The 17654-nt window shown below is 44.4% G+C and overlaps 1 protein-coding gene across 2 annotated transcripts in view; it reads right to left on the bottom strand.

The window, feature by feature from the left end:
- Positions 1 to 2785: 2785 nt before the first annotated feature.
- RAMP3 (receptor activity modifying protein 3) overlaps positions 2786 to 17654 on the bottom strand; it is a 106254-nt gene continuing 91385 nt past the window's right edge. For both annotated transcript variants that reach the window (XM_060248251.1, XM_060248252.1), the window contains exon 4: positions 2786 to 4242. In XM_060248251.1, coding sequence (XP_060104234.1) covers positions 3987 to 4242 — 256 coding nt within the window. In that variant the 3' untranslated portion in view covers positions 2786 to 3986. The remainder of the gene's footprint in view (positions 4243 to 17654) is intronic.

Below are 17654 nucleotides of genomic sequence, written 5' to 3'. Positions count from 1 at the left end.
ACCTTATGGCAGCCATTTAGTTGTGACATACACTAACTGTTCTCAAAATTCAAAAAACACCTGCAGGTGCAACAAAGTTGGGGATATAAAAGTAGGTGATATAAAATCACCTAAATGTAGTGGGTGATATTTAAAAAAAAAAAAACCCGAAATAAGCACTGCTAATTTTGATGGACCAATAGTCTGGGTTAGTATAGACAGGTTGAGATCACACTACTACTAAACCATACATCAAACCCTTCAGGAATTTCAAGGGACCTCTGCCACTGTGAATAAGCAGTAGGAGAAATGCATGGTGATAATCAGGGGTTTTTTTGTAGCAGGAACTCTTTTGCATATTAGGCCACACACCCCTGATGCAGCCAATCCTCCAAGAGCTTACAGGGCTCTTCTTACAGGGCCTACTGTAAGCTCCAGGAGGACTGGCTACATCAGGGGTCTGTGGCCTAATATGCAAAGGAGTTCCTGCTACAATAAAAAAAAAGCCCTGGTGATAATTGTGCTACTCTTCCCCATGGCTATTTAAAGAAGGGCACCATTTTGAGCCTGTGCACACCTTTGGAATTCTCACACAGGGTAGTAAAAGCACAGTCACAAAATGGCTACTGTAAGGGAGTGAGATTATATGTAACTCTAACAGTACTTCTTCAACATTTCAGACAGAAGCTTTGTTTACTCAGACTGGGAGTTCCTTTTCACGGTCTCAGGTTGAGGTCTTTCGTATCACCCACTGCCTGTTCTTTTTAACAGTTTTAACAGGAGATGCCGGGAATTGAACCTGGGACCTTCTGCATGCCAGGCAAGATGAACTCCCACTGAGCCACAGTCCCTTCCCTCAGAAGCGATGTTTAACCTAATGCCTTTAAATCTGTACAGCGAATCAGAAGCCCTGAGGGGCAAAAGCCCCGCTCACTTTCTAAAATACTTGTCAGGCACCAGGAAAAAGTTTGCAAGTGCCATGACTCCTATGTGCACCCCACTGCGGGGCGGGGGGGCGCGCCCTGGTTTAGAGGATTCAAAGCCCCACAAATCTTCCATCCGGGGAACATGAAGCATGTACAATTTGGAGTACCGATGCAGCAAGAGCTGCAATGTTTCTAACATTTCACATATCTGGGGAGAAGAAATACTGCACACTAATGCAGGGGTGTCAAACTCATTTGTTATGAGGGCTGAATCTGACATTAATGAGACCTTGTCAGGCTGGGCCATATTGGGCCAGGCCATGTCGGACTGGGCCATGTGTGTTTCTATTTAAGATTAGGTAGCAGAGATATAAATTTTATAAAGGGCACAGACAAACACAATTATTTTTTTTTTAAAAAAAAACTTAAAACATTAGCACTCATTGGTCTTAAAGGTACTTTCTTTGTATCTCTCCCATGGGATCCAAGGAATTGGGTGAAGAAAGCTCTGGCTCTTTCCTTCCTTCCCCAGGGGACCAGGAGGGAACGAGCCTCAGCCAATAGAAGGAAGAGAGGTTTGGCTCAGTAGCTCTGCTGTTCGATTGAGAGAGCCTGGCATAGCAAACTATCCCTCCTCCCCAAGGGAGGAGCCTTGGCCAATGGAAAAAAGAGAGGCTTTGCTCTGTAGCTCCTGTGCGATTGAGCAAGCCTTGCAAAGCAAGCTGTTATGCAGGAGGAAGCAAGACAGAGGAAGAAGGAAGCTGATGACAGCCAGTTACTCGGGGGGCCTGATAGGTGTCCTCTGGGGGCCTGATTCGGCCCCTGGGCCATATGTTTAACACCCCTGCGCTAATGCTTCCTTTTCTTCCTCTCCACCTTCCTTGTGGATCACAGAGTTAACAGATACCAATTCAGTAAAGGCATCTGGAACCTTTTACAAGCACTTAGTTCAGAGAATACATTTTATTTTGTTTTTGAAGGGGGGGGAAATGAAAAGCTGCATTATCATAAGCAAGGTTTTTAAAAACCATTTCTATGCCATAAGCACACAGCGTTCTGCTTGTTATCATAACGTTCAAGCTAATGCGGTTTTGTAGAAGCAACATAGTTTATGCAACAGTTGGGAAAATGTATACCCTTAGTTGTTTGTTTCTTCTGCATAAAACCAGAAAGGTTGATTCTGACTCTGGAGCTTGAAATAAAAAGCTAAAGGTAGTCCCCTGTGTAAGCACCAGTCATTTCCAACTCTGGGGTGATTATGTGACGTCATGATGTGACGTTTTCACGGCAGACTTTTTTACGGGATGATTTGCCATTGCTTTCCCCTGTCCTCTACACTCCTTCCCCCCAAGCAAGCTGAGTCGGTAAAACGCATTTTACCAACCTCAGAAGAATGGAAGGCTGAGTCAACCTCCAGCCGGCTACCTGAACTCAGCTTCCTCCGGGATCAAACTCAGGTCGTGAGCAGAGAGCTCGGACTGCAGTACTGCAGCTTTACCACTCTACGCCATGGGGCTCCTTGAGATATATGCAGTTAAAACACATCCCTGGCCTCCCTGAGTGCTCTAAAAAGAGGGAGCAAAGCTGTAAGATCCGATTCCATGCCTCAGTCTGACCGACCTTCTACGAGCAGCAACCCTTGGACAGGCAAAAGAAATGGAGTTACATTTGAGGAGCCCCATGTAAGCCTAGAGATCAAGCAGCAACTGGAGCACGTGTAGAAATGCACATCCCTTTATACAAATCCTGCAGAAACATCAGGGGATGTTCATGCTCACCAGAATTGAGACGCTTCTTCTGTGCAGTTCACACACAGCAATCTATCACCAGCAGCAGATGGAAATTTTAGATAAGTCAGATTTTTACATGTACAGCAGACAGCTGGTAAGCAGTTCTAGCTTTATTTAATGACAGGAGGTATGAAAACAATTGTGTTTATGACTGAAAGGTCTCGATGCTCAAACAAGAACATTTAGCTTCACGTGTGGCCAATCTGATGCTTGTTGTGAGATAAAGAGACGTTATTGTTCTGGCAAGGCTGCATTATAATATAGACACCACTTCCCAAGTAGCGTTAAGACTACTGGGTGGAGTTCATCTGTTCATGAAAAGTATCTACCAACACATAAGCTCTGAAAGGCACCAGTTACTAACATGATTGCCGTATTTTCTCATTATTAGACCAGTCTATTTAAAGTGTATCACAAGCACAAAAGACTCTGGAATTCACAGAAAAGAACGCTGCTAAAATTAACAATATTAATGATAGTAGTTTTTTGTTTATTTGTTTTCAAAAGCAAGGCATATAACAGTTCTTTTGCCAATTTTAACAAGCCACTGCACAGCCTCCTATCTTTTCGGCCCTGCAAAAAAAAACCCATCGTCTTCCTCTAAAGGCTTTCAGCGGCAAGATGTTATCTGTTAAGGAGCTTTTTTGATATTTCCTTACGTGGAGACGCGTTCACTCAAAAGTTGTGAGCTGATTCACTGTCAATTTGTCACTCCAAGGATGATTAAACTTTTGTTTGGCCATGTGTAGACACTTCAGAAAAAGAAGAAAACAACAACCTTCAGCGATACTCGTGTAATGTCTCTTTGGTGAAGAAATCGCTCAAGTTCACACTTAAAAGCCTCAACGGTTCACTTTGAGTCCCAAGGAAAGCTTACAGGAAATATGGTGGATGTTCAGCGTGTGTACCCATCTGCTCTGGAACACACACACACACAGCCAAGTTAAAAGATTTCATGCAACCGCTGGGTTTCCATCTTGAGTTTCAACAAGACAAGCCTCAATGGTGGATAGCGGGTTGGGATTGTGTCTTCAGGTAGCTCGCTATGGCGTCCATTCCAAGAACCATGGCGATCATGAGCCGCTGCTGTGCCCATTGTCAACATAATATTGATATCATTGGAGAAGCAATGGCTATAGGTAGTAGGGTTGCGTGACTCCAGGAAAATTCACACACGCCCTTATCGCTTCACGCACCATAGAGCTCTGGGGTGCATAAAACGTATAGGGGTATTTCTCCCCCTCCCTTGTTCTCGAGCAAGAAAGAAAATGGCGAGGACAGTAAGAGCAGGTCACACCAAAATGTCGCTCCTCTTGCTACACCAGACCACCAGCCCGATCATGGCCATGGTGAGCAGAACAGGGATTAGAATCAGGGTGATGAGAATTTTATCCGGTGGGTCCTCCCAGTGAATTTTTTCTGTGCTACAGTTTGAAAAGAACTGTCTGTGGATACTGGTGATGAAGCCTTCAGCCAGGGGGTTCGGCCAAAAGCATTTTGCCGTGGCAGCCTCGTGTTCCGTGCACAGGGTAAAGTTGTTGTAATATCTGCAAAGAAAGAAGAGAACGAAGATCAACATGAAGAAGACAATTGGGGAAAACCGGGGGGGGCGGGTTGTAGCAGGAACTCCTTTGCATATTAGGTCACAACCCCCAGACGCAGCCAATCCTCCTGGAGCTTACAATAGGCTAGTATAAAGCTGGTATCTCACTTCTCAAATTAAAGCCCGAAATTTCTCCCTTCCCTATACTGACCCTGTTCATAGCCCATCTACAAGAATGTGCTGATGTATTGCGAATGTGGGTAGATAACAACTGTGGAGTTTATGGGGGGGGGGAAATGATGGGATGCCATTATTTGTCCAATTTCAATTCCAGGGTCTGTGGCTTAGTGGTAGAACATCTGCAGGAAGTCCCAGGTTCAATCCTCCACATTTGCAATTAAAAGGATCAGGGATGACATCAGTCATCTTCTCCAACAAGGTAATGATGGGCACCATGGTGCCTACATCTATGTCACCTGGTAACCACTTATGTGTCACCTGTTGCCCCAGAGATAAGAACCTACTCTAGCATTCCTTCACTTCTTTGGAGAAGTGCCTGTGGAGCTTTCCTGTCACCTTTGTGTCTGCAAGGAGCATCTATTTGCATCCACCAGAGGAGGATGCTTGGGCTGGAACCACTGAATATTTTACTAAGAGCCCTGAAAGCTCTTGGAGGATTGGCTACATCAAGAGGTGTGGCCTAATAAGCAAAGGAATTCCTGCTACAAAAAAAAAAGCTCTGAGGAAAACCGCTGGCAACTCTTTTCCTCCATTCGCTCCGATGTCCTGAAATTTCTGTTTCAGCCAGATATAACAACGCGTAGGGTTGCCACGCCTGGGTTTGGAAATTCCTGGAGATTTGGGGGTGGAGCCTGGGGAGGGTGGGGCTTGGGGAGGAGGGGATATAATGCCATAGAGCTCACCCTCCAAAGCATCCCTTTTTTTCCCTAGCGAAACAGATCTCTGCTTTCTGGAGAAGAGCTGTAATTCCAGGAGAGAGTCCATGCTACTCCTGACGTTTGGCATATCTAGCTGAGGGCCCTTTTGAACACCTTTTACCACATTTGCACCCAGACCATGGTCCCAAGATGAAACAGAAACTTTCTTCCTCTGGCATATGCATAGGGCCGGCTTGCCCACTAGGCAAACTTGACAGTTGCCTAGGGCACCGGGAGGGGGGGCACCAAATTGGGCTCCCCCCCAGTGCCTAAGACAACCGCCTAGTTTGCCTCTCTCTCCCCCCCTTGCTGCCGCTGCCAGCCACAGAGAGTCCCCTCCCTTCCCTTCTGCTGCAGTCTGCCCGCCCCCACTTCCCGTTGCTACTGCCAGCCACCATCAGCCCCCTCCCTTCCCTTTCGCCACGCTCCTCCAGCCACCCCACCCTAAGCCCCCTTCCTTCCCTTCCACTGTACTCCACCCGCTCCTGAAGCTTCAAAAAATGGGGAGGAGGGAGGGCGATGAAGCGTGGCACTGTGGAGGGAGGGTAGGAGGTGGCGGCATGTGAATACATACCACAAGAAAATGCTGGTGTCAATAAGTGAGAAAATAAGTTCTCTAAGATAAGGTATTTGCATCAGCAATTCAAGCCAACTTTTTGTAGGAATCAGCAATTCAAGCCAACCTTTTCAGAGCTCCACGCATTGATTCAGAGCAACAGGGCTTCCAATGGTCAGGCCTCATTTTGGGCAGTAATGGTCAGGCCTCATTTTGGGCAGGAGCTCACAGGAGCGGAGCTCCGGAATCTCCAGATTTTATTGTGCTCTTTCTCTCCCCACCCCCAAACACACACTTGCTTCTGGGCTCCATTGTTCAAGCTCCCATGAGAATTTTGTTGAACTCTTAAGCTTTGACAAACTTTCTAATATTTCTCCCTTGGAAAAAAATGGGGAAATGGCCAAAACATATAAAGCAGACAGATGGAAATCTTCATCATGCCACTGTGGCCACATAGGAGAAAGTCATTTTGAGAGCCAGTTTGGTGTAGTCGTTAAGTGCGCGGACTCTTATCTGGGAGAACCGGGTTTGATTCCCCACTCCTCCACTTGCACCTGCTGGAATGGCCTTGGGTTAGCCATAGCTCTCGCAGGAGTTGTTCTTGAAAGGGCAGCTGCTGTGAGAGCCCTCTCCAGCCCCACCCACCTCACAGGGTGTCTGTTGTGGGGGAGGAAAGTAAAAGGAGATTGTGAGCCGCTCTGAGACTCTTCGGAGTGGAGGGCGGGATATAAATCTAATATCTTCTATCTTCTTCTTCTTCATTGAAAAAGTATGATAGGAGTAAGGTTTTATGATGCCAATTATAATTCAAGAAGCATTTTAAAGCAGATGCTGAGCTGATATAATTTAGTACACTTTCCGGTGATGTCAGGGGTGTGTAGCATATGCAAATAAGTGTTGCAAATGAATGGGCTCCGGCACCGACTTCTATAAAATGACCCCTGGTAATGGTTCATAACGCTGGCATATGCGCTGCAGTGCAATGCAGGAACAAAACCTTGGGATCACCCCCCATCACCACCTACTATGCACAAATGGGTGTTTATGCACATAAATTCATACGCCAGCTTGCCTCACAACGGGGGAGGAGCCATGGTTCAACGACAACATCTGCTTGGCATGCAGAAGGTCCCAGATTCAATCCCCAGCATGTCCAGTTAAAAAAGGATCCTAGAAGTGACAATGTGAACCAACTCTGCCTGGAGAGCAGCTACCACTTGAGTAGACGCTACTGACTTTGATGGCCCAGTGGTCTGATTCAGCATAAGGAGCATTATGTGTTCAAATGGTGCTGGTGGAAAGTGTCACCAAGTTGCAGCCAGCAAATGGGTTACCAAGGCAAGAGATGTACAGAGGTGGCTTGCCATTGCCTGCCTCTGCATAGCAACTCTGGAATTCCTTGGTGGTCTTCCATCCAAACTCCGAACCAGAGTTGAGCCTGCTTAGCTTCTGAGATCCGATGAGATGGAGTTAGCAGTGTTCCATTGATCCACAGCTTAAAAGACTGGAGAAATTTGCTCAGAGTTAGAGTTAGCCAGAGCTTTTTTTGGTATGAAAAGCCCAGCAGGGACTCATTTGCATATTAGGCCACACCCACTGACACCAAGCCAGCCGGAACTATGTTCCTGTGCGTTCCTGCTTGGAAAAAGCTCTGGAGTTAGGAGTTAGCCACCCACAACTGGCAACTGCCATGTTAAACTTATACCACAACCCCAGCTGAGCAGCATTGACAAGAGATGGCAGCACAGCATCAAGGCCACATGGGAAGAGGAGCCTGACCTCTCACAAGGGCTCAGAGTTTCGCCCTTGGCAGCTCTTGGAAACTAAGCACGGTTGACTCTGGCAACTACTTGGATGGGAGACCTCCCTGGAATATCAGCAGTCAGGAGGTGGAGGGAAGGCTTTATCCAGCCACCTCTTTGAATATCCCCTAGGCCTCCAGTAGGGGTCGGTCTCTAGAAGTCGCCATGAATTCCAAGTGCACATGAACTCACACAAAAAAAACCCTACAAAAATACCACACACACCCAGCCTCCCCCCCCACCAAAAAAAACTTAGCGTTTTGATGAGAGCTTTCAGAACTGGGAACACTGAAAAAGCACACACGATCCTTTCTCTTCCCAAAGGAACTGAATTTCTATCATGTTGTCGTTCCATTCAGATCTTGCCAATATATATACTTTTTTAAAAAATCTGTCTGCTTCCTAACATCTGTCAATCTAAGTTCTTTAAAAAAAAAAAAAACAGCCATTCTTATGTTCCAGGGCGCTTCAAACATTTCATTTGATGAGGAAAGATCTCCAAGCCAAGCTGACAATGTGGTGCTTCTGAGGCACCTCTGCTAACGGAAGGAAGCGTTCTGCCCCAAATTTCTTATTAGCACTTTGCCTGACCGCAAGAGCCGGTGATGGGAGTCAACATTCCTAACCCCCGACAGAGAGTTCTCCAGCAAAACACTCGATTGTTGGTTCAGTACACGTACAAAGGGAACATGATTTTCTTGGCAAAACGGTCTGGAGCGCCCATAAAAAAAAAATCACATATTGGGGAGGGTAGGGGAAGCGTTCCCTGGGGAGCAAGTCATGAATTATTCATGCCCATCACATCATCAGCCGAGACAAACAGGCAGCGTGATGTAACAAGTTGCTCCCCAAAAAATAAAATAACCGTAACCCCTGAGATGCCCTGCCGTGGTACACAGGGAATATAAATATTAAATACCAATAGATGCTGGCACTTGGAGAGCGAACATGGAGGAGGAAGCTATTGCCCAGGAGTAAAATATGCTGAAAGGTTCACAGACCAACACACAGAAATATATATATTTTTTTTTAAAGCGCAATACTTTTCAACCGAAGCTGTGAGGAGAATTCTGTGCCAGAAGACGCCACGGGGTTCGGAGGCAGCAGCGCCTCTGGCAGTGACAGGCTGTGTTGTTGTAATGTCACGGAATCTTCACAATAATCTTTACTGTTGAGGGAATGGAATTTAAAAATAGAATGCTCCCAAACTTGTTTATTCCAGACAGCTTAAAGCTGCCTTTCTCTTACAGAAGGCAGCTTCACAGTCAAGTTTGTGTGAGAGGAAGGGAGAGCAACAGTTGATTAGCAGCGTCACACAGGCTATTTGTGATGTGTTGCTGACTCCTGTTATCCTGTTGTGATCCACCCTGAGCCTGCTTGTGGGGAGGGCAGAATAAAAATCCAATAAAAAAAGTCACAGCATACTGGTGAAGAGGGGTCATTTTGCAGAAAAAAAAGTGCCAGAGCTCATTAGCAACTCATTTGCATAACTCATTTGCATATTCCACACACACCCTCACATCACCAGAAGGTGTACTAAATTATATCAGCTGAGCATCTACCTTCAAATGCTTCTTGAATTATAATTGTCGTCATCAAAACCATACTCTCCTCCCCATCATACTTTTTGAGTGACTTTCTCCTATCTGGCCACAGTGGCATGATGAAGATTTCCATCTGTCTGTCTGATATGTTTTGGTTATTTTCCCAATTTTTTTTGTGTAGAAAAATATTAGAAAGTATGCCAAATCTTAGAGTTCAGCAAAATTCTCACAGGGGTTTGAACAATGGGGCCCAGAAGCAATTATTTGGGGGCGGGGGTAAGAAAGAAAGAGCACAATAAAATTTAGAGGTTCCAGAGCTCTGCTCCTGTGAGCTCCTGGCCAAAATGAGGCCTGCCAGTGAATAAAAAGTGTATGTGGAAGAGGTCTCAGATGGTACAAAAGCTGGTAGAGAGGGAGGGAGATCAAAGGAAGATAGGTGAGAGAATGAGCAGAATAGAAATGGTTTGATTGTAAGCAACAACCTGGGGGAAAGTGTCAGTGAAGGCAGGGCCGGATCTACATATTTTTGAGGGGGGGACAAAACCAAAAAATGGCACCCCCCACTCAAAAAATGAAGGGACCCGTAGGCAATCTGACACACACACTCCATTTAAACACCCCATTGGGTGTTTGTTTGGGGAGCGGAAGCTTCAGCAGGGCTGGCCTAGAGTGTTTTGAGCCCTAGTCAAAACTAACTTTGTGTGTCCCTCTGCAGCACCACCCCAGAGAAGGGGTTTAAAGTTTAAATTCCCTTCTCTAGAGTTGTGCAGCAGTGGTGAAAGGATAGGAACCTAGAATCATAGAGTTGGAAGGGACCTCCAGGGTCATCTAGTCCAACTCCCTGCACAATGCAGGAAACGCACAAATATCTCCCCCTAAATTCACAGGATCTTCACCAGACCAGTAAGAGAAAAATCCAGGTTGGTTTTCCCTTCTCAATATGACATGCATTTCTTTCCAGGGATCTGACAGCTGTTTGCATTTCTTTAAGTGGATAAACTGTTTGGGATCTGCAGCAAAGAAGGCCACAGTCCCAAGCATACATACTTGATACTAAATGCTGAGCTATGTGGAACTTACTTCTGAGTAAAGGTTCAGGACTCTCAGCTGCGATTTTAGGTCCCCTCTCCTCTAGTCTCATTAAATTCAGTGGGACTTTCTTACAAGCCAATATAAAATTTAGAGAGCTTCTCACCTTGAAAAAGGAGAACTGGTGATAATATTCATTTTGGCAAAGAGGGAGAAAGAGGGAAGAACTAAGGATTGCAAGGGACAAGTAAGCGAAAATGCAAAGTGTTTGCAACTGGATACTCTAAAAACTGGGTCTGGGTAAAAGTTGGATCTACACGGATCTTCATGAATTCATATGATTTTTACATTGAAATGAAATCAAATCACTATTATTCTGTAGATCCTGTCTTAGACTATAGGCAGGACCACAAAAATCATGTCTCCACGGATTTGTGGCGGCACAGCACTGTAAAAACAGGGTTCCAAAGCACGGATCCTCGTGAATTCATATGATTTTTATGGTGAAATGAAATGAAACCACCATGCACCAGAAAAATCATGCCTCCACGAATCTGTGGTGCCACAACAGTGGAAAAACATGTTTCCAAACCACAGATCCTCATCGATCCTCATGATTTTTGCTTTGGATCCTCCCAAGCTCACCATCAGTTCTTATATCATGTCCATGGGCCAAGTTTGCACCACAGAAATCATGGATCCACGGCTTTGTGGCAGCACCATGGACAAAAAACGTGATTTTGAACCTCATGGACCCTCATGATTTTCGCTTAGGATCCCCCCAAGCTCACCATCCAATCACATACCATGTCCATGGGTGCTGCCAAGAAGCCGTGGATCCATGATTTCTGGGGTGCAAACTCTGCCCGTGGACACGATATAAGAATTGATGGTGAGCTTGGGGGGGATCCTAGGCGAAAATCATGAGGATCCATGAGGATCCGTGGTTTGGAAACATGTTTTTTCCACTGCTGTGGCACCACAGATTCATTGTGGCATGATTTTTCTGGTGCTGCCTATAGTCTAAGACAGGATCTACAGAATAATAGTGGATTGATTTCATTTCAATGTAAAAAATCATATGAATTCATGAAGATCCATGTAGATCTCACATTTACCTTTTTTCCTAAAAACTTACTCCAATGCAAGTCAATCACTGACTTCTTTGAGACTCTCCTACCAGCATGCCCATGATCTTCCCTCTGGGCTTGCTGGCTCTAAGTCTGGAAAGGGTGGAGGGACAGGGGGTGGAGGTCTTGGAGAGAGCAAGCGGGTCGGGAAGAATCCCCGAGGTGGAATAGAGAAAGCAACCCTTTTTATTCTCTGTTTCGGGAGCAGCAAATGGTCAGCCTGGATTTTTTCCTCACCTGCTTTACTTTGATGAGCTGCAGGAATGAACTGCAATTGTCAAACTGCTGGCAAGGGGCTTTTTCATGCAGAGCAGAAGTTGGTTTATTTGGGGGGAGCGAGATGAAAGCACTTCAGAAGGGGGGGGAGGAGATAGCCCGCGAGATTCTTCCCTCCGTCCCTACCACCCCAACACACACAACCGGTTAAGCCAGGGAAAGCGCCTTCCTGGCTCTTTAAAAGCTCACCTCCCTCCCCCGCGGCAGCGAGGAACCACTGAACAAGCCACACTGCCCTTGCCTCCGGAGGCAAAGGTAGCGCCACTTGTTTAGTGGATTGCTCGCCGCCGCTGCTGTGTTTGAGGGCCAAGCTTTTAAACAGCCGGGAAGACTCATCCCCCAGCTTAACATAATAAACACGGAGGGAGGAGGAGGCGACGTGGGAGGAGGGGGCAGGGCGGCAGCGAGGCTGTGCAGCATGGGGGGAGGCCAAACTCAGTTCCCCCACCCTGCGGTTCCCCCACCCTGCCAGTCCCTGGTGCCAAAAAGGTTGGGGACCACTGCTGTAGAAGAGAGGAGACAGGCTAAGAGCTATCATTTCTGCTTTAAAATTCAATAAAATGCCTTACTCCCAAATTAACATTTCAGTTCTCCTTGTCAATGGCAAAGGGCGGACTGGTGGCAGAGCTGAAAACACTGTGCTCCTCTCTTTCCACAATTTGGGGTTTAACGCTCTCTTCGTATTTTAAATGAAGAGCAGCTGGCCGATCGTTTATATTGCCATGTAGGGTTAAGGAGTGTGTTTGAGGGCCTGTGCCTTCTTAAGCAAGACTCTGAATTATGCATCATTGAGTAACTGGTTAAATATACGGGAATCTCACTTGTGAAGCAAAACATTTGACCTTTCCCCTTTGAAATGCCAGCATGCTCTTATCAAATTTACAATTCACAAATAGGGACCCACAAGGCATTGCATATTGTAGGGCTTTTTGTGCAGCAGGAACTCCTTTGCATATTAGGCCATGCCCCCCTGATGCAGCCAATCCTTCTGGAGCTTACAGTAGGCCCTGTACTAAGAGCCCCATAAGCTCTTGGAGGATTGGCTACATCAGGGGTGTGTGGTCTGATATGCAAAGAAGTTCCTGTTACCAAAAAAAGCCGATTGCAGCCAACCCTAGATAAGCTGAAACAAAGGTGGGACTTCCTCTGTCTTGCAGCTAACTTTTGGGACTGCTCATAAGAGCAGCTGCAAGGGGTAGATCTGTGGAGAATCACAAGAGAGGGGGGAAATTGAACCTTACCTCGCTGGCCACAATTTCCCCTCTCTTGTGGGAACTGATCAGGGCAGTCACCTCTGTTTGCCAGCCAGCAGACAGATAAGGACTTAGAGGTGAAAACCTACATCTTTGTCAGCTCCAGGGCTTTTTTTGTAGAAGAAACTCCTTTGCATATTAGGCCACACCCCCCTGATGTAGCCAATCCTCCTGGAGCTTACAGTAGGTCCTGTACAAAGAGCCCTGTAAACTCTTGGAGGATTGGCTACATTGGGGAGATGTGGCCTAATATGCAAAGGAGTTCCTCCTACAAAAAGAGCCTTGGTCAGCTCCAAGCATCCCCCACTTAGTTGGTTAGCAGAGCTGCAGGGAAACCTCTGTCAATATTTATTTTCTTCAGTCTTAGTTGTTTTTCAGTCTATTACTTTTTAAAAATCAGATTTTTCTTCAATCCTACAAAATCCCTCAGGTTTCTAGAAACATATCGTTTATCCACACAGGACTCCATTGTGCAGATTTTTTTTTCATCGTCACTCTAAGGCTAAGTTCAGAGTTAGATATATCAAAGAAAACACTAGTTATCAAGAAATATAATTCTTCTCTTTCTCTCTCAAACATAATTTTCATGGAGTGTTATCTGAGTGACTGACATTTAGTGGATTTGTGGAACAGAGGTTCTGCGGTGCTGCTTCTACAGGCCTTACCAAATCTGTCGGCAAGTGAACATAACACATATTAATATAGTAGGAAGATGTTCATCAAATGGTGCAAAATGGATGGAAAAATGGCCATGTACACCAGGATTAGTGGAATGGGTGGGGAAAGTACCAAACTTCCCTTCCTGCCCTAGTTGTTTCTGCTCCACAATCCATCCTCTTTGTTTCTTCCTTTTCTCCACCCCCTGGGGCCCTCAGCTTTGTTCCCACTTCCCCACAGTCTACATTGTTGTTCATGTTTCCAGACACCAGCTGTGGTTTTCTTCCAGATTCCAGGTCTATTAAACATGGCAGGCCATCAGTCCCTATTCTTAGATGCACTGACTGCTAGACATGCCGAAAGGCATGAGAAGCACTGTGTCCCACCGCAGTGCTTTCAAGGCAGCTTCCAAACATGACATAAACTGGTACAGACAATAAACAACAACAGGAAGGACTCGTGCTAAACACATCCAACCCAGCCATTAAAAATGCCTTTGAAAATTATTTATAAAAACCCTATTGCCAACAAAAAGACAAATCAGATTGAGGGTGGGGGGGAGAACAATATAGTAACAAGGAGATAATTTCAAAGGACAATTGTGTCAGTCTGCGGTAGAACAGTTAGACTTGAGTTAGACTCTCAGATGGCTTATATTTCGAATCTTGTTGGTCTCAAAGTCGCTACTGGACTCAAACCTAACTATTGTAACAAGAAGGGAGAATTGACAGGGAGAGCAAGAAATCAAAATTACAAGGAACAGGAAGTATTCTTTTACTTTTGATGATATCGTTATGTTAAATTTTCTAGCCATATTGTACAGGATTTATTGTGCTTATATGCTCCGTAATTTCTAACAGAGGTTGCTAAAATGCTTCTTCATATATCTATTCTGTATTGACAATATAATCAATAAAATCTTTGAAAAGTTAAAAAAAAAATTAAATGAACAACTGAAAAATTATCAATTAACAAAAAGCCAGGCGAACCAATGTGGAAGTTGAGTTTCAGAAGTAAAGCACCACCACCACAACAAAAAAAAAAAAGACTTGTCCATGGTACTGAATCACCACACTTCAGAAGGCAAGGGACTCCAGTGGACTCCCCTCTCTCACCAGATTTTAATTCAAAGTTTGAGTCCCGTGTTACCTTGAAGACCAGCAAAGTTTTATTCAAGGTATAAGATTTTGGGTGCAAGCACACTTCTTCAGATACAATGAAATGGAAATTACCAATCTATACATTAGGTAGAGGGTGAGCGGTAAATTAGCATACAACATAATGCTGTTTAACAGATGCAAGGGCCAAACAGGAATAACAAGCTTAGTTTATATGGTTACCATTTTAAAGGATTTAATTATGGGGGTGGACACAGTGAAGGGTATAAGCAGAGCTTTTTTATAGCAGGAACTCCTTTGCATATTAGGCCACACACCCCTTATGTAGCCAATCCTCCAAGAATTTACAGGGCTCTTAGTACAAGGCTTACCATAAGCTCTTAGAGGATTGGCTACATCAGGGGTGTGTGGCCTAATATGCAAAAAAGTTCCTGCTACAAAAAAAGCCCTGGAAATAAATAGGTCACACTTGGAGACTGATGGGCAGATGTATCCTTAACTGTGGAATGCTGGCAATAACTAATGGAGACCCTGTCATTACGCGCCATCCGTTTCCTTTCATCTTAAGTATGGAGGTGTCATGGTCGGGTCTCAGTCAAGCTAGTAAGACAGATCAAATTAAGAAAATTGTATGGAAATACAGAGTGGATATCTGTTAATGATTTTTGATGTAGGTTTACATTTGTCCAAATGTGAGTGACCTCATAATTGTGACATTTGAGAAAGTAGTTCTGCAGGATATTGGGAGACTGGAATCTATAAATATACTTTTGTGGCATAATTTATTTTATGTGGAGTGCAGGACATTGAGACGACTGATAGAAGATGACGGTATCGTTATCAAGCTAGCAGACAAGGGTGGTGTGATCATGATTCAGGATAAATCAGATTATTATGCAGAGGTGAGGTGCCGGCTTGCAGACTGCACGAACTACTTACCAATAGATCAGGATCCAATGAAACATATCTACAGAATTATTAAGATGGTGCTGGATGAAGCTGAAACGATGAATTATATTGATAGAAACTTATATAGGTTTTTACTTAATGAACATATTAGAATCCCATTCTTGTACACTTTCCCTAAGATCCATAAACAAAGTCACCCACCCCCAGGTCATCCCATAATTTTGAGAACACAGTCCATACTGGAACTGCTATCTAAGTTCACTGACTCTTTCTTGAAACCTTTTGTTAGTAAAATTCGGGGGGGGGGGGGTGTAGAAAAAGCCCAGCAGGAACTCATTTGCATACTAGGCCACACCCCCTGACATCACTGTCATTTTGTGCAGTAGGAACTCATTTGCATATTAGGCCACACACCCCTGACACTAAGCCAGTCAGAACTGCGTTCCTGTGCATTCCTGCTCAAAAAAAGCCCTGGTAAAATTAAGTCATATATTAAAGATGCAAAGTAGAGGGCAAGTGGATCCCAAAGGATGCTAGATGTTGCCTCGCTGTACCACATATCCCTTTAAATGAGGCACATCAGGTTGTAGAGAAGATGTTAAATATGCAGTCTGATTTAAACCCTCCGACTTTTTTCTTTGCTTGACCTTGTAGATATTATTTTGGAGAAGAATTGCTTTAAGTCTGAAGAGGATTGCTTTTTTCAAATGAGATAGATAGCGATGGAGAGTATTTTTGTGCCCAGCTTGGCAAATTTATTCATGGCTGAAGGCAATCTTTTTTATAATAAGGTTACCATGTACTACTGGTATGTTGATGATATATTCATCATCCTGAAAAAACAGTGGCTATACAGAGCAGTTTGAGGGTTGAATTAATGAGGCTCACAAGAGAATAAAATTCTATGGAAAATGGATAGGAATGTTATTACTTACTTCAATATGGAAGTGTATAGGAGAGAGATTAATTATTTGGCAATATGTACCTTTAGGAAGCAGACTGATAGGAACTCCTACTTTCACTTCAGGTTCTTCCACCCATCTGAGAAGAACCTTGCCATATGCCCAATTCTTATGAACAAAAGGAAATTCAGCTATGTCAGAGGATTATGGCACGGACTGTAGGAGGATAGTGCAGGAGTTTGGACACAGTGGATACCCTGAAGAGGTTATACAGGGCTAGGGATCCGGCTAATGCAGTAGAGAGGGGTAGTTTGTTTAGGGACTGTGAAAGAACATCTGGTAGTAGGGTGATGTGTGCCTTTAATTACACCCCCCTCAATTCAAAAAATCTTGCTTAAGTATTAGCATTTTTGGGAGGCATTCTGGGGTTCGATGATCCGATATGTTGGGTTTAGATGAACAAGAAATATCAGATACATGGTTGTCCAATCAACAATAACCCAGTAAGAGCTATGGGGGCAATATGACACTACAAATGTAGGGATTGTTTGGCCTACCCCTTCACGTTGGAATTGAAGGAATCAGGGGTGGGATTCTAGTAGCTCCTTTACATATTAGGCCACACACCCCTGATGTAGCCAATCCTCTAAGAGGTTACAAGGCTCTTTTTTGTAAGCTCTTGGAGGATTGGCTACATCGGGGGGTGGGGGTGGCCTAATATGTAAAGCAGCTCCTGCTAGAATTCCACCCCTGGAAGGAATTCATGCCCAAACAAGGATACACAGTGCATTTTAAAACTTTCTCAAACTACAGAATGAGAAATGTGATGTACATGGTCATCTTTTCATGTCAACTCTTGCACGCAGGGAGTACCTCACATCCTGTAAAAACAAGGATTCTCAAGAATACATAATAAAAATCCAGATGCAATCCTCGTGTCCCTTTTTGTGGACCTGAGTCATGATGCAGATGATCTTAGGTTTGTGTGTGTGTGAGAGAGAGATTTTCAGATATGATGGTAATTCTGGTAGTGATGACGACATACAAAGAGTACTTCTGTGGGAAGACTCTTACTGGGTTTTTGGGATTTTTAGGTTAAACACCTTGTTCCCTTCTGATTTAAATTTGAATATTGATTTTTTTTTATGATGTCATGTTTGATTTCTGAATGTGAAGCTGAGATAATCTCTCTTTAAGAAAGTGATTGCTGGAGTGTACTAGCTGTGATGAATTAGTGTTATTAATTAAGGATACCTATTAATGTTTACAGTCGCTGTTTAAGTTGTAGGAGGATTTTGGTTT

Source organism: Heteronotia binoei, chromosome 10 (assembly GCF_032191835.1).
Source record: "Heteronotia binoei isolate CCM8104 ecotype False Entrance Well chromosome 10, APGP_CSIRO_Hbin_v1, whole genome shotgun sequence".
Taxonomy (NCBI): domain Eukaryota; kingdom Metazoa; phylum Chordata; class Lepidosauria; order Squamata; family Gekkonidae; genus Heteronotia; species Heteronotia binoei.
This window is presented reverse-complemented; position numbering and strand designations above follow the sequence as displayed.